General features: G+C 45.0%; 1 protein-coding gene across 7 annotated transcripts in view; it reads left to right on the forward strand.

The window, feature by feature from the left end:
• SFSWAP (splicing factor SWAP) overlaps nt 1–17525 on the forward strand; it is an 89262-nt gene that overhangs the window by 44466 nt on the left and 27271 nt on the right. For all 7 annotated transcript variants that reach the window (XM_082417331.1, XM_082417330.1, XM_082417326.1 and 4 more), the window contains 2 exons: nt 6711–6941; nt 8040–8230. In XM_082417331.1, coding sequence (XP_082273457.1) covers nt 6711–6941; nt 8040–8230 — 422 coding nt within the window. The remainder of the gene's footprint in view (nt 1–6710; nt 6942–8039; nt 8231–17525) is intronic.

The raw sequence follows: 17525 nt of genomic DNA on the forward strand, positions 1-17525 counted from the left end.
TAGAAAGAAAAAAAAGCTGACACAGGCACGTTAGCAGGGAGCTCTGTGGTTGGACGTGTGAAGAAGCAGTGAGTTGCACCAGGTGGGAATGAGAAGGGCTGTGCAGGGGAAAGGGGGCTCCCAGAGACAGAGGAGCTCCCAGGCGGGACGGCGTGGTCTGAGCCATGTGGCCTGTTCAGAGACGGGAAGTGGTCTGAGGGACCCGGGTGTCAAGGGGGGCACACCTGCCAAGGTAACCATGGCCAGCTCGTGGGGCTCTGCCTTCCTGGCGGGTCCCGGGGCTTCCAGCAGGGGCAGCACACCTTATGGCTTAGATCAGAGGAATCCCTTTATGCAGTATGGTGAGTGTGTGAAGGGATCGAGGCAGAGAAGCCGTGCGGGAGGTTCGGGGTGGCGCTGGTGGCCTGAAGTGGAGGAGGGGTCATGGCCGGGTGGTGCAGGAGCCAGTGCCCGGGTTGAAGGAAAGGCAGAGGAGATGCAGGATGGGCGGATGGGCCAGGATTGCAGGAAGGCCTTTTCTGTGCGTACAGATGCCTTTTCTGATACAAAGATGGTGATCAAGAGTAACCAAAATGACCCAGATGGGTAACTGGGAAACTTCAGTGATTTAGGAAAGCATGGAAGTACCTGTGAGCCTCTCAGTCCGGGAGGTCACCTGAGCACACATGTTTAATCCCTCACCCTTCCCAGCCGCCTTCATCTCTCATTGGAATAACCAAAGGAACGTATTAGTAAGGAGAGAGTAAAAACAGTTACTGCTCCAGAAGCAGGGGGAGGTACTGTCCATGTTTAAGAACGCCCAGCCAGCCCACCCGGACTTCAGTTCATAGGAAAGATCAGGACATTTGGGGACTCGGTGGCAGGGACCCCAGGGGAACCCACTGTCAACCCAAGAAGGGGGTGGGCAGAAGGCCAGAACCACCAGGAGCATCCAGGGGGCAGCGGGGCCCCAGCAGGGTGTGGTCGGGGCACAGTGGGCCAGCCCCGCGTGGAGCGCCCTCCGCGCTCCCGTGCGCAAGCGCCCTGGGATTCGGCAGACGAAACAGCACTCGCCACTTCCCTCGTCGTGCCCTCTGAGCCTGAGGCTCCCGAGAGCTGCGGGTGTCCGACAGAACCCACCCCGCCCTCAGCTCCATCAGGGTGAGGATGAGGAGACAGAGAGTCACGGCTCCTGCAAAGAGGCAGGAGTTCAGAAGGACACGATCTGAGCCTCGGAGCATGTGGGCACCTTGGAAGCAGTTACTAAGTGACAGGAAAATTCTTTTAGTCTCTGATTCTTATTCTCACAGAGTTAAAGATACTGTAAAATTAGTGCAAGCGATAATCTGACATCTGGAAAAGATTGTTTAGAAAAAGATTGCCAAATTTTAAAATATAATAAAAGCACTAAAAATCAGATTGGGTGAGAAGACAAATTCAAAATTTTCCTCAAATTTCCAAGGAAAAGAACAGAGATGGAAGAAAAAGCATCCAGATGGGAAAATAGACAGGTTGTCCTTCACGGGGGAGAAAAAGCAGGCTGGCACATCAGACGTGTATCTCTAGCATTAAATGCCAGGTAGTTAAGATCTATCTGAAATTTTGAATGAAAAGTGTTCTGAATGCTGGAGCACAAAGATTCTTACAGACATGTCAATGCCCTGAAATTAATCAGTCAAAGAAGGTGAGGACAATGAGAATATTATCCAAAAATTATCAAATGCAGTGAAAACTTAGAAGAAAAATCTATAACCTCATATGCTTATGTTGGTAAAGAAAAAGTAAAAACAAAACAAGCATTCAACTCAAGAACCTGGGAAGAAACTTTATATAAAATGCATGTCAGAAAAGCAGAAAAGGAGAATCAATAAAAATCAAAGCAGAAATGGGTGAGGATATAATAAAAGACCAGTAAAACTTATCATCATTGTACAAGTTTAATACAGAAAAAAAGCAAATGCACAGCATAATGAGAGAGAAAACATGGTATTTTTTAAGTACACGAGAACAATATATTTAACTAAATTTGAATAAATTTGAAAATAACTGAAAAAAATTTTCTAAGAAAATATATTGATAAATTGCTAAGACTATCTCCAGAGAGGCAGTAAAATGACAGATCTATAGGCCTGAAAGAATTTAGAAAACATTGGTCAGTGAAATACCTCTAAAAGCAGGCAGGCCAGGACAAAGTCAAAGTCAAGGTAACTTCCCTCAAGAAAGAGAAAAACCTGTCTGATTAAAGCTACTCCAGAGCCCAAAGATGGAAAGTTAGGAAGCTCTCCAGCCCTAGTACCTTAACCCCATAAAGCTTAGCAGTCTGCAGGCCAGGACCCCTGGGAAACCCAGATATTAGCACCTCAGATGGAAGCAAGCTTGGAATGACAGTGAGAGCAGGTATGAGCAGGTGGGGTTCCTTGCAGCCATCCCAGTGCGGCATCCCACGAAAAATCTCCAAGTACAGTCTTATCTTGCTAACAGATGCTGGAAAAGCACCAACATTTCCTGAGATTTTTATGATAAAGCTTCCCTAGTATGACAGTAATTGATGTTGGAGAAACAGGCTCTCCATTTTGAAAAAAATAAGACTCTTAGGTTACCTCTGACAATTATAGTGATTCCAGATAGATTTAAGTGTTTAAACGTAAAAAATAAAATCATAAAGTAAAAGAAAGTAAAGGTAATTTTTTTCTAGTCAGAGTGGAAAGGATTTTCTAAGAATTGAAGCCATGAATGATAAAGAAAGATAGGTCTGATGGGAACTGGGCCTGTATAAAGTTGAAAGACAAATGTCAGGATGGCAGTGATTGCTAATATAACAGAAGATAAAGGTCAAAATCCTTGCTATAGAAAGAGCTCTTGTAAATCAGTAAGAAAAGTCACTACAGTAGAAAAACAAAGGACATGAAAAGATAGTTCACAAAAGAAGGAAAACAGTTGGTCAGTGAATAAACTTTTTTTTTTTTTTTTGGCTGCATCAGGTCTTCGTTGCTGCACACGGGCTTTCTCTAGTTGCGGCAAGCGGGGGCTACTCTTCGTTGTGGTGCGCAGGCTTCTCATTGTGGTGGCTTTTGTTGCGGAGCACAGGCTTCAGTAGTTGCGGCACGTGGGCTCAGTAGCTGTGGCTCGCAGGCTCTAGAGCGCAGGCTCAGTAGGTGTGGCTCGTGGGCTTAGTTGCTCTGCGGCATGTGGGATCTTCCTGGACCAGGGCTTGAACCCGTGTCCCCTGCACTGGCAGGCAGATTCTTAACCACTGCACCACCAGGGAAGTCCTAAACTTTTAAAATATATCCTCACTAACAAGATACTGTTCTTTGCCTCCAATTTGGTAAAGTTAGAAAGTAACAAAGAGGGTGCGAGTGGCAGGACCCTCACTCACGTGTTGTCCTTGGAGTGTTGTCGGTAAGGCCTCTCCAGGGGAGAGCCCGATGATGGGGACCAAACCCTAAATGCGGATGCCCTCCCACTCCTAGAAACGTCTGGCTCACCAGGACGTCTCGACCAGGTGCTCCTCCCAAGGCCCGTGGACTTTTAAAAATAAAAAATTGGGAACCATCATGGGAGACTGAAATCAATTGGCATGTCCATACTAAGAAATATTATTGCCATTTATTAAAATGATGTATGTTGACATGGAAAGATGTCTACACTTTTTCTATGGAAAGGTGTCGCTTACTAAGTGAAAACAGCAGGCTATAAAACTATAAAGTATGGTCCCGTTTTTCGTGTGTTGGTACACATGCACACGTACGTGCCTCGGAACCATTGTGTTCACATCATTTCTTTCCCATATCTGAATAGCAGCTGGTCTTTCATTTTGTTCACCTGTGTTTCCAACATTTCCCATGGAGAATATATATTACTTTAGAAGTTAAAAGTTAGCAATGAAACTTGATACCTTAAGCAAGGAAGCATATTTGATGTGGAAGGTGGAGGGCGGGGCACCGTCGGCTCTCTCACGAGTGTTTCCTGAGCACAGGCTACTTTGCATCAGTGCGCACTGGGGCCACGTTAGTCCTGCGGTTTGCCTGCTCCAGGCTCCAGGGTAACCAGACCACACACACAGCACAGAACGTCAAGAGTGGCGTGAAGGAGAGAGGCCGGGCAGGGCCTGTCTGAGGAGAGGCTTCATTTGAGATGAGACGAGCAAGAAAGCCAGGCATGGAAAAAGGATGACGGCTCCAGGCAGAAGGCAGGGCAGGGCTGGAGCGCAATGCAGAAGGGAGGAGTGGCAGAGGAAGGGAGGAGTAGGAGAGGGGGCCCCCTCCACAGGTGCTGTTCATCCTTAACACAACAGGAAACCGCTGAAGGCTGTAGGAAGTGCTTTTCACGTGTTGAGATGTGACTTGCAAATAAGGTTCCAGGTAGAAGCAGTAGTTGTGTAATTGAATAATTCTACAAAGAAAATAGTTCCTGATCCCCTGCTTTCTGGCTGAGCTATGCTGGGAAGGTTACTTGACCTTTTTAGCCTCAGTTTCCTCATCTGTAAATGGGGAAGCCTGATAGTATCTGTCTCCTCCGGGGCTTGCAAATGTTAAGTGAGGTGAGGCATGGAGACTCTGCACATTAGTCAGTTCTTTTATTACGTCACTATTTTTTTAATATAAATTTATTTATTTTTGGCTGCTTTGGGTCTTCGTTGCTGTGCGCGGGCTTTCTCTAGTTGTGGCGAGTGGGGGCTACTCTTCATTGCAGTGCGCGGGCTTCTTGTTGCGGAGCACAGGCCTTAGGGCTCACGGGCTTCAGTAGTTGTGGCACATGGGCTCAGTAGTTGCAGCTCGCGGGCTCTAGAGCGCAGGCTCAGTAGGTGTGGCGCACGGGCTTAGTTGCTCCACAGCATGTGGGATCTTCCTGGACCAGGGCTCGAACCCATGTCCCCTGCGTTGGCAGGTGGATTCTTAACCACTGCACCACCAGGGAAGTCCCTAAATCACTTTAATGTATGTATTGAACAGTGGTGCTGTTTGGCGCTGTATTCGACATGCATTAAACTGTGTTCCAGAAGTTTTCATTTTAATATACTTGTTGATTGCATATTTTTTAATTCGGAGGAAGAGATTGGGAGTAATTGTTTTAAAATTATTTTGTGATATAATACTTTAGCCCAAGTTAACTTGAGTAATTTTGATTAACATTTAACTGAAGTTTTCTTTTCTGTTTCTTTGACTCTATTCTTAAAGAGACCATATTACTAGAGGTTATAAAGGGTTAATATTATGGAAGTTGTTTCTTATGGAGAATTTCACACAAGTACAGAGACAGAGCCTGGTGTAACAACAGTCCCACCCCGCACGCGCAGTTCTCAGCACCCAGCTCCCGTGGCCGACGCAGGGCAAATCTGAGAACTCTCAGTCCAGCCCACCCCCAGGACGTTCTGAGGCAGATCCCAGCATCATGACATTTTATACATCAGTGTGATCGCATTTATCTCCAAAAGATAAGGGCCGTTCTTAACATAACCGCGGTAAAATGGTTAATATTGACTCTCCTAGCAAAGTGTATTTTTCACCCCATGTTATATCTTTGTTTGGCGGTTGTTAGGAAGGTAGACCTCAGCGCACCACATACAGTGCAAGTGCATAGCGTTGCATAATCAACACAGAGACTGATTTTGCCCCCTTTTCATTCTGACTTATAAAATATCACTTTGCTAACATTTAACATCTTGGGGTGTGCTATGTAGCTTGAGAGATTATTGATGAGAGATGATTATATGTCAAAGATCTGGGTTATTTACCAGCTTCAAGTCACACTTGGGTTTGGAACCGTAAAATGCTGAAAGTGGAGAAGCCCCGGGGGGGCCAGCTGGGTGAGCTCACCTCCACAGTTATAGCCACATCAGAACCTGCCTTCGGTAACCTAGATCCACTTCCCTCTCAGAGTCAGCCCGTTTGCACTGCACTTGACGTTGCCCTTCACTGTGGTTTACTTGAATAACTTTCATCAGTAATAACACATGGTTTTTAAAAATAAAGTATCTCATTACAACCAGTTAGATGTTGTTAAGAGCCGTTTACCATAGTCTGAGGAGGAAGGGAATCAGTGAGTGAGTGTTGAGTAGATGGGGGGAAGGGGAAGAAGATTGTTTCCTTTTGGGCCTTTGTATTTCTCTTAAATTAAAATTTCCAAATATTCTAGGAGAGAAAAATTGAACCACCTAAATTTTTGTTACACTAGGTTTAAAATTTTCTTGAAGGTGCAGAGAATAGTCTGACCTAACGCCTAGCACAAAGTAGGCACCCAGTCAAACGTTTGCTGAATAAAGGAACAGATTCTGCAGCTTGCTCTTGTAAGAAAAGGTTACCTTATATGGTTGGGAGTTTTTAGAAGTACCTTTTAATAGTGGAGTCCCATCATATGCTTACTTCCGCAAACTCAGCAATGTGCTGAGCCCAGAAAAAAAAGGAAAACACCAACAAAAATTGACCACTTGCCCATGGAGTGACCCCAGCTGGCGCTCAGCGTGTGCATCCTGACGTGGCCCGAGATGGAGCCGGTGCTCTGCCTTCCCCTCCATCGGGCTCGGCACGTGTGACGTCCTTTCAAATGCCCTCTGACCTCACAGGCACTGCCTGCTGCCCCTAGACCCTCCCTCTGCGTAAGATGTGGCTCCACTCGAGACGTTGCTCCCACCAGCTGATGCTCATGTGGATGGTGGGGCCCGTGAAGGTTTCTGCTCTGTGCTTCCAGTTACTTAAAAATGTATTACCATTTTCACCTTTTCTCAATAGCTTCATTTGCTCCAATAAGCTTTGCAATCAAGGCCAAAGAAAATGATCTACTTCCCCTGGAAAAAAATCGTGTTAAGCTAGATGATGACAGTGATGATGATGAAGAAAGCAAAGAAGGCCAAGAATGTTCTAGTAGCGCTACAAACACTAACCCGGCAGTTGCCCCACCCTGTGTAGTTGTTGAGGAGAAGCGGCCTCAACTTACCCAGGAGGAGCTAGAAGCAAAGCAAGGTTTGTCGATATGTTTTAAACTTCTTAAAAGAAAAGTGCATAAATACGATATTAACCTGCTAAGCAGAGCCTCCAGCCTTTGGAAATCAGGAGCGCCGGGGGCCGTGTGCTGTTCTTGCCCCTCTGAGAAGCGCTGTGGGGCGAGGGGCACGGCTGCTCCTTAAGCTCGGATGCAGTGCCCGCGGCGATTTGTTTTCAGAGCATAAGCTGAGGGTGGCCGAGAAGGCTCTAATGGCAGCCTTGGGGCAAATGCTCGGCCTGCGCGCCCAGCTCGGGCTAATGTTCCGAGCTGGGAGACGCCTCTTTGTGAGGCCGTCTCCCTGCAGAAGCATCGGACCCTTGAAGGTGCTGGGGCCCAAGCTGGTTTTCAGGCTGTGGCTCGTCTTCAGGGGTCACGGTGTGGCCACCGCTTGCCCCTGACGCATGGCTGGCAGTGTTTGTGGGGAACGTCGTGTCGTGTTCTGTCCCTCCTCCAAAATAAATTCTACTCTGCTCTCACTAAAGCAGTGAATTAACAGTTGCGTTTGCAGTTCTTATCTGTTCTAACTGGTTTTGTGAATTAATTTTTCTGTGTATACACAAACAGATCACGCAGCATTGCTGGAAGGTAATCCTTTAACCACAGGATGCTCTGCTCTCGGGAACTAGCATTGTGCTGCTCTCCCCGGGCACACCTGTGTTCATGCATGTGTACCTAAATCTGCGTTTATTGCGTGTGAACTGAACAGTGTGTCAGATCATTTGGAATAAAACACTTTTCACGGTGTTCCTTACCTGGTAATTTGGGCACATGTTTATGAGAACCATTCCAAGGTTTTCATCATTTCAGGTTTCACTGCTGTGGAATCCCATCAACTTTCTGACTTTGATTGTGAAGGTAAAATATGAGAAGTACCGATAGTGAGCATTATAAGCTAATTCTCCGAGAATTCTGTGTGCCCGCTTTGTTGACCTTTCCTGAAACCTGTGTCATATTCATGTTTTAAAATAACTGCATTATATTTCATGACCCTTTTACTGCCCATGAAAATGAAGATAGCAAGATATTTATGCAGTACTGCTTGCTCTAAACATCTTTCTTTCCGTTTATTCCTTAAGCAAAGCAAAAGTTGGAGGACCGACTGGCAGCGGCTGCCAGGGAGAAGCTTGCCCAGGCGTCTAAGGAATCAAAGGAGAAGCAGCTTCAAGCAGAACGTAAAAGGAAAGCAGCTTTATTTTTACAAACCTTAAAAAATCCTCTGCCAGAAGCAGAAGTCGGGAAAGCGGAAGAAAATCCTTTCAACGTAGAGGTAAGTTAAACAAGAGTCCACGTCTGTGTTCTGGGCAAAGCGCGGTTGGTAAAAGTGCCTGAGTGTGGATTCCTCTGGCCACTCAGCTCTCGAGCCTGCACGAAGGCTGTGAGCAGACCCCGCTCTTCTGCCACGTGGGATTGCGTGCTTTTCCGGGCAGACCTCGGAGATACCATGGTTTCGGTTCCAGACCATGGCAGCGAAGTACACCACACGCATGTCTTGGTTTCCCAGTGTGTATAAAAGTTATGTTTACATTATACTGTAGTCTATTAAGTGTGCAATAGCATTATGTCTGAAAAATATATACATACCTCAATTTAAAAACCCTTTATTGCTAAAAAATGCCAACCATCATCTGAGCCTTCAGCGAGTGGTAATCTTTTTGCAGTAGTAACATCACTGATCATAGATCTAATAATGAAAAAGTTTGAAACATTACAAGAATTACCAAAATGTGACACAGAGACATGAAGTAAGCAAATGCTGTTGGGAAGGTGGCCCTGATAGACTTGCTCGACGCAGAGTTGCCACAAACCTTCAATTTGTAAAAAACAAACAAACAAAAAAACACGGTGTCTGTGAAGTACAATAAAATGAGGTCTGTGTACCGTGGAGCTGGGGTCAGGAAGAAGCTGAGGAAGACTCCCTGAAAGCACGCACACGCCAAGCACTGGGTGCGGCGTGAGGGACGCGGGCCTCTGGGCCCAGGCTGGGGGCCCGTGCTTCGCGGTGAGCCTCCCAGGAGCCGCGGGAGAGCTTCGCCTGCGGGGGCCGCAGCGGGCCGGGACAGGCTCGCCAGAGCACTGGTGCTCCTGCCACAGCCGCGGCCCTTGGGCTCACACTGACGGCCAGGAATCTTACTCAGGGCTCTGTGTTAATAGCAGCACTTTACTTAAAAAGAAAAGTAAGATATGGTTACCGTCGTCTTCTCTTAAAGGGGTCAGAGCCTCACAACTCTTTCCTAAGCTGTAGAACCAGAGCTTAGCCCCCGGCCCATTTCCTCCCTTCAAATGGCAGTGGGGCGTGGGGCGTTGGACTGCTCAGAACACGGCCTGCGCCGCTTCTCCAGGGGTCCCCAAACGTCTTTCGCAGCTGCCTTTTTCCTGTAACATAGAACGGGCGCTGTGCGTTTTTTACTTTAATTATGTTGACATTTCTGAGCGTCTAAGGCCGTTATTAAAAACTGATTTTTGCTGCATGTAGCCACTGGTTTATTTGTTTCTCCATGGAAAGCAGCATTCTAAGTTCAGATTTTCAGCATTCTGTTGAAGGTCGAATCAGCGTTCTCACCTCAGGAGTCGGTCTGAAATTCAAATCTGGCAGGAGACCTCAAAAATAACAGCTGGATCGGACTGCGGAGCACGAGTGCCAGCTTCCGTGAGAGCTTGTGGCCTGCGGGCTGCGCTCTGGCGGGCTGGGTGCTGTTGCCGTCCTCCTGGGCACCCGGCCACCTGCTGGAGCACCAGCCTGGCCGCCTCTGTGCTTCCCCGTGCCGCTTCCGGAGGCGGCCGCCTGGGGAGGCCACAGGCAGGCGGGCCCAGAAAAGCACCTGCAGTCATGCCCTGGCTTTGGGAGCACCTCTGCGCCAGTGCAGGCGTGAAAGCACGCAGCCGCTAAGACCGCCACAGATAGAAAAGCGGGGAGAGGCAGACTACAGAACAGCTCCACGTTTATGGCTGCAGCTGTAAAAACATGCATATAGTGCGGGGCCGGGGGCAGGGAACTTAAGGCGAGGGAGCTGCCACAATGGGAGGGGTGTGAGTGGGCTATTTTAATTTCCTTTATTGTTTTGATGTCATTTGCGCAGGGAATATAGGGCTTAATTAAAAGGTATCTGCATACATAGATACTGTAACCCATTATGTTACATGGTTGCATCTCCATTTTATAATAAAACTGTGGGGTTTTAGTTTGTTTTTGGTTTTTTTTTAATATCTTTATTGGAGTATAATTGCTTTACAATGGTGTGTTAGTTTCTGCTTTATAACAAAGTGAATCAGCTACACGTATACATATAACCCCATATCTCCTCCCTCTTGCGTCTCCCTCCCACCCTCCCTACCCCACCCCTCTAGGTGTTCACAAAGCACCGAGCTGATCTCCCTGTGCTATGCGGCTGCTTCCCACTAGCTATCTGTTTTACATTTGGTAGTGTATGTATGTCCATGCCACTCTCTCACTTCGTCCTAGCTTATACCCTTCCCCCTCCCCGTGTCCTCAAGTCCATTTTCTATGTCTGCGTCTTTATTCCTGTCCTGCCCCTAGATTCTTCAGAACGCTTTTTTTTTTAGATTCCATATATATGTGTTAGCATACAGTATTTGTTTTTCTCTTTGTGACTTACTTCATTCTGTATGACAGACTCTAGGTCCATCCACCTCACTACAAATAACTCCATTTCGTTTCTTTTTATGGCTGAGTAATATTCCATTGTATATATGTACCACATCTTCTTTATCCATTCGTCTGTTGGTGGGCATTTAGGTTGCTTCCATGTCCTGGCTGTTGTAAATAGTGCTGCAATGAACATTGGGGTGCATGACTCTTTTTGAATTACGGTTTTCTCAGGGTATATGCCCAGGAGTGGGATTGCTGGGTCGTATGGTAGTTCTGTTTTTACTTTTTTAAGGAACCTCCATACTGTTCTCCATAGTGGCTGTATCAGTTTACATTCCCACCAACACTAACCCTTTTCTCCACACCCTCTCCAGCATTTATTGTCTGTAGATTTTTTGATGGTGGCCATTCTGACCGGTGTGAGGTGATACCTCATTGTAGTTTTCATTTGCATTTCTCTAATGATTAGTGATGTTGAGCATCCTTTCATGTGTTTGTTGGCAGTCTGTATATCTTCTTGGAGAAATGTGTCTATTTAGGTCTTCTGCCCATTTTTGGATTGGGTTGTTTGTTTGTTTGATATTGAGCTGCATGAGCTGCTTGTACATTTTGGAGATTAACCCTTTGTAAGTTGCTTCGTTTGCAAATATTTTCTCCCATTCTGAGGGTTGTCTTTTCGTCTTTTTTATGGTTTCCTTTGCTGTGCAAAAAGCTTTTAAGTTTCATTAGGTCCCATTTGTTTATTTTTGTTTTTATTTCCATTACTCTAGGAGGTGGGTCAAAAAGGATCTTGCTGTGATGTATGTCATAGAGTGTTCTGCCTATGTTTTCCTCTAAGAGTTTTATAGTGTCTGGCCTTACATTTAGGTCTTTAATCCATTTTGAGTTTATTTTTGTGTATGGTGTCAGGAAGTGTCCTAATTTCATTCTTTTACATGTAGCTGTCCAATTTTCCCAGCACCACTTATTGAAGAGGCTGTCTCTTCTCCATTGTATATTCTTGCCTCCTTCATCAAAGATAAGGTGACCATATGTGTGTGGGTTTATCTCTGGGCTTTCTAGCCTGTTCCATTGATCTATGTTTCTGTTTTTGTGCCAGTATCATGTTGTCTTGATTACTGTAGCTTTATAGTATAGTCTGAAGTCAGGGAGCCTGATTCCTCCAGCTCCATTTTTCTTTCTCAAGATTGCTTTGGCTATTCGGAGTCTTTTGTGTTTCCATACAAATAGTGAAATGTTTTGTTCTAGTTCTGTGAAAAATGCCAGTGGTAGTTTGATAGGGATTGCATTGAATCTGTAGATTGCTTTGGGCAGTATAGTCATTTTCAAAGTGTTGATTCTTCCAATCCAAGAACATGGTATATCTCTCTCCATCTGCTTGTATCATCTTTAATTTCTTTCATCAGTGTCTTATAGTTTTCTGCATACAGGTCTCTTGTCTCCCTAGGTAGGTTTATTCCTAGGTATTTTATTCTTTTTGTTGCCATGGTAAATGGGAGCGTTTCCTTAATTTCTCTTTCAGATTTTTCATCACTAGTGTATAGGAATGCAGGAGATTTCTGTGCATTAATTTTGTATCCTGCTACTTTACCAAATTCATTGATTAGGTCTAGTGATTTTCTGGTAGCATCTTTAGGATTCTCTATGTATAGTATCATGTCATCTGCAAAGAGTGACAGTTTTGCTTCTACTTTTTCAATTTGGATTCCTTTTATTTCTTTTTCTTCTCTGACTGCTGTGGCTAAAACTTCCAAAACTATGTTGAATAACAGTGGTGAGAGTGGACAACGTTGTCTTGTTCCTGATCTTAGTGGAAATGGTTTCAGTTTTTCACCACTGAGAATGATGTTGGCTGTGGGTTGGTCATACATGGCCTTTATTATGGTGAGGTAGGTTCCCTCTCTGCCTACTTTCTGGAGAGTTTTTATCATAAATGGGTGTTGAATTTTGCCAAAAGTTTTTTCTGCATCTATTGAGATGATCATATGGTTTTTATCCTTCAGTTTGTTAATATGGTGTATCACATTGATTGATTTGCATGTATTGAAGAATCCTTGCATTCCTGGGGTAAACCCCACTTGATCGTGGTGTATGATCCTTTTAATGTGCTGTTGGATTCTGTTTGCTAGTATTTTGTTGAGGATTTTTGCATCTGTGTTCATCAGTGATACTGGCCTGTAGTTTTCTTTTTTTGTGACATCTTTGTCTGGTTTTGGTATCAGAGTGATGGTGGCCACATAGAATGAGTTTGGGAGTGTTCCTTTCTATGCTATATTTTGGAAGAGTTTGAGAAGGATAGGTGTTAGCTCTTCTGTAATGTTTGATAGAATTCACCTGTGAAGCCATCTGGTCCTGAGCTTTTGTTTGTTGGAAGATTTTTAATCACAGTTTCAATTTCAGTGCTTGTGATTGGTCTGTTTATATTTTCTATTTCTTCCTGGTTCAGTGTCAGAAGGTTGTGCTTCTCTAAGAATGTGTCCATTTCTTCCAGGTTGTCCATTTTATTGGCATATAGTTAGTTGCTTGTAGTAATCTCTCATGATCCTTTGTATTTCTGCAGTGTCAGTTGTTACTTCTCCTTTTTCATTTCTAATTCTATTGATTTGAGTCTTCTCCCTTTTTTTCTTCATGAGTCTTGCTGATGGTTTATCAATTTTGTTTATCTTCTCAGAGAACCAGCTTTTAGTTTTACTGATCTTTGCTGTTGTTTCCCTCATTTCTTTTTCATTTATTTCTGATCTGATCTTTATGATTTCTTTCCTTCTGCTAACTTTGGGGTTTTTTTGTTCTTCTTTCTCTAACTGTGGTAGGTGTAAGGTTAGGTTGTTTATTTGAGATGTTTCTTGCTTCTTGAGGTAGGATTGTATTGCTATAAACTTCCCTCTTAGAACTGCTTTTGCTACATCCCATAGGTTTTGGGTCATCGTGTTTTCATTGTCATTTGTTTCTAGGTATTTTTTGATTTCCTCTTTGATTTCTTCAGTGATCTCTTGGTTATTAAATAGTGTATTGTTTAGCCTCCATGTATTTGTATTTTTTACAGATTTTTTTCTTGTAATTGATATCTAGCCTCATAGCGTTGTGGTCGGAAAAGATACGTGATACGATTTCAGTTTTCTTAAATTTACCAAGGCTTGATTTGTGACCCAAGATATGATCTATCCTGGAGAATGTTCCATGAGCACTTGAGAAGAAAATATATTCTGTTGTTTTTGGATGGAATATGCTATAAATATCAATTAAGTCCATCTTGTTTAATGTATCATTTAAAGCTTGTGTTTCCTTATTTATTTTCATTTTGGATGATCTGTCCATTGGTGAAAGTAGGGTGTTAAAGTCCACTACTATGATTGTGTTACTGTCGACGTCCCCTTTTATATGGCTGTTAGCATTTGCCTTATGTATTGAGGTGCTCCTATGTTGGGTGCATAAATATTTACAATTATCATATCTTCTTCTTGTCCCTTGAGTGTTACGTAGTATCCTTCTTTGTCTCTTGTAATAGTCTTTATTTTAAAGTCTATTTTTACTGATATGAGAATCGCTACTCCAGCTTTCTCTTAACTTCCATTTGCATGGAATATCTTTTTCCATCCCCTCAGTCTGTATGTGTCCCTGGTCTGAAGTAGGTCTCTTGCAGACAGCATATATATGGGTCTTGTTTTGTATCCATTCAGCCAGTCTGTGTCTTTTGGTTGGAGCATTTAATCCATTTACATTTAAGGTAATTATCGATATGTATGTTCCTATTACCATTTTCTTAATTGTTTTGGGTTTGTTATTGTAGGTCTTTTTCTTCTCTTGTGTTTCCTGCAAGGAGAAGTTCTTTTAGCATTTGTTGTAAAGCTGGTTTGGTGGTGCTGAATTCTCTTAGCTTTTGCTTGTCTGTAAAGGTTTTAATTTCTCCGTCAAATCTGAATGAGATCCTTGCTGGGTAATCTTGGTTGTAGGTTTTTCCCTTCCATCACTTTAAATATGTCCTGCCACTCCCTTCTGGCTTGCAGAGTTTCTGCTGAAAGATCAGCTGTTAACCTTATGGGGATTCCCTTGTGTGTTATTTGTTGCTTTTCCCTTGCTGCTTTCAATATTTTTTCTTTGTATTTAATTTTTGACAGTTTGATTAATATGTGTCTTGGCATGTTTCTCCTTGGATTTATCACGTATGGGACTCTCTGCACTTCCTGGACTTGATTGACTATTTCCTTTCCCATATTAGGGAAGTTTTCAACTATAATCTCTTCAAATATTTTCTCAGTCCCTTTCTTTTTCTCTTCTTCGTCTGGGACGCCGATAATTCGAATTTTGGTGCGTTTAATGTTGTCCCAGAGGTCTCTTGAGACTGTCCTCAATTCTTTTCATTCCTTTTTTCTTTATTCTGCTCTGCAGTAGTTATTTCCACTATTTTATCTTCCAGGTCACTTATCTGTTCTTCTGCTTCAGTTATTCTGCTATTGATTCCTTCTAGAGAATTTTTAATTTCATTTATTGTGTTGTTCATCATTGTTTGTTTGCTCTTTAGTTCTTCTAGGTCCTTGTTAAATGTTTCTTGTATTTTCTCCATTCTATTTCCAAGATTTTGGATCATCTTTACTATCATTGCTCTGAATTATTTTTCAGGTAGACTGCCTATTTCCTCTTCATTTGTTTGGTCTGGTGGGTTTTTACCTTGCTCCTTCATCTGCTGCGTGTTTCTCTGTCTTGTCATTTTGCTTAACTTACTGTGTTTGGGGTCTCCTTTTCTCAGGCTGCAGGTTCGTAGTTCCTGTTGTTTTTGGTGTCTGACCCAAGTGGCTAAGGTTGGTTCAGTGGGTTGTGTAGGCTTCCTGGTGGAGGGGACTGGTGCCTGTGTTCTGGTGGATGAGGCTGGATCTTGTCCTTCTGGTGGGCAGAGCTGCAGCTGGTGGTGTGTTTTGGTGTGTCTGTGAACTTATTATGATTTTAGGCAGCCTCTCTGCTAATGGGTGGGGTTGTGCTCCTGTCTTGGTAGTTGCTTGGCATGGGGTGTCCAGCACTGGAGCTTGCTGGTCGTTGAGTGGAGCTGGGTCTTAGCGTTGAGACAGAGATCTCTGGGAGAGCTCTCGCCGATTGATATTACGTGGGGCTGGGAGGTCTCTGGTGGACCAATGTCCTGAATTCGGCTCTCCCACCTCAGAGGCTCAGGCCTGACACTAGGCTGGAGCACCAAGACCCTGTCAGCCACACGGCTCAGAAGAAAAGGGAGGGGATAAAAAGAAAGAAAGAAAATAAATAAAATTTAAAAGTTATTAAAATTTTTTAAAAATTTAATATTATTAAAATAAAAAAATTTAAAAGTAATAAAAAAAAAGAGAGCAACCAAACCAATAACCAGATCCACCAATGATAGCAAGCGCTAAAAACTATGCTAAGATAAACATAAAAATCAGAAACTAGTAAGTCACATACAGCAAGCCCCAAGTCTACAGTTGCTCCCAAAGTCCACCGCCTCAATTTGGCATGATTCATTGTCTATTCAGGTATTCCACAGATGCAGGCACATCACGTTGATTGTGGAGATTTAATCGCTGCTCCTGAGGCTGCTGGGAGAGATTTCCCTTTCTCTTCTTTGTTCACACAGCTCCCGGGGTTCAGCTTTGGATCTGGCCCTGCCTCTGCATGTAGGTCGCCTGAGGAAGTCTGTTCTTCGCTCAGACAGGACCTCAGACAGGACGGGGTTAAAGCAGCAGCTGATTCGGGGACTCTGGCTCACTCAGGCCGGGGGAGGGAGGGGTATGGAATGTGGGACATGACGTTGCACCAGCCTGAGGCGCCGTGTGATCTCCCGGGGAAGTTGTCCCTGGATCATGGGACCCTGGCGGTGGCGGGCTGCACAGGCTCCCGGGAGGGGAGGTGTGGACGGTGACCTGTGCTCGCACACGGGATTCTTGGTGGCGGCAGCCGCAGCCTTAGCATCTCATGCCCGTCTCTGGGGTCCAGGCTGGTAGCCGCGGCTTGTGCCTGTCTCTGGAGCTCATGTAGGCGGTGCTCTGAATCCCCTCTCCTGGCGCACCCTGAAACAATGGTCTCTTGCCTCTTAGGCAGGTCCAGACTTTTCCCCGGACTCCCTCCCAGCTAGCTGTGGTGCACTAGCCCCTTCAGGCTGTGTTCACGCGGCCAACCCCAGTCCTCTCCCTGGGATCTGACCTCTGAAGCCCGAGCCTCAGCTCCCAGCCCCGCCCGCCCCGGCGGGGGAGCAGACGAGCCTCTCGGGCTGGTGAGTGCTGCTCGGCGCCGATCCTCCGTGCGGGAATCTCTCCGTTTTGCTCTCTGCACCCCTGTGGCTGCGCTCTCCTCCGTGGCTCCGAAGCTTCCCCCCCCCCCCGCCCACCCCCTGTCTCCGAAGCTTCCCCCCCCCCCGCCCACCCCCTGTCTCCGCCAGTGAAGGGGCTCCTAGTGTGTGGAGACTTTTCCTCCTTCACAGCTCCCTCCCACTGGTGCAGGTCCCGTCCCTATTCTTTGTCTCTGTTTTTCCTTTTTTCTTTTGCCCTACCCAGGTACGTGGGGAGTTTCTTGCCTTTTGGGAAGTCTGAGGTCTTCTGCCAGCATTCAGTAGGTGTTCTGTAGGAGTTGTTCCACATGTAGATGTATTTTTGATGTATTTGTGGGGAGGAAGGTGATCTCCACGTCTTACTCCTCCGCCATCTTGAAGGTCCTCTGATGGTGATGTCTTTAATTGCTTTGAAACAAAAATACTTGAATTAAATTGGGAACTGTCATAAATGAGATTCACACTTGAAAATATTTTCAGCCTAAAGCAGCTTCTGGAAACAGGTGACCCTGAGTTTGTTGACTGTTCTGTGTGCACTTGACTCTCAGATGCTGGCACATCTGACCTCACTGCCCAGGTGTATAATTTTAGTGTGTATGTGGCAGGGGGATTACTTGAAGTTTGATGGGGTTGGCCCATTGGGAATAGGTCGCACCCCAGATCCGTCTG

The sequence above is a fragment of the Balaenoptera physalus genome, assembly GCF_965194825.1.
Source record: "Balaenoptera physalus genome assembly, chromosome: 12".
NCBI lineage: Eukaryota > Metazoa > Chordata > Mammalia > Artiodactyla > Balaenopteridae > Balaenoptera > Balaenoptera physalus.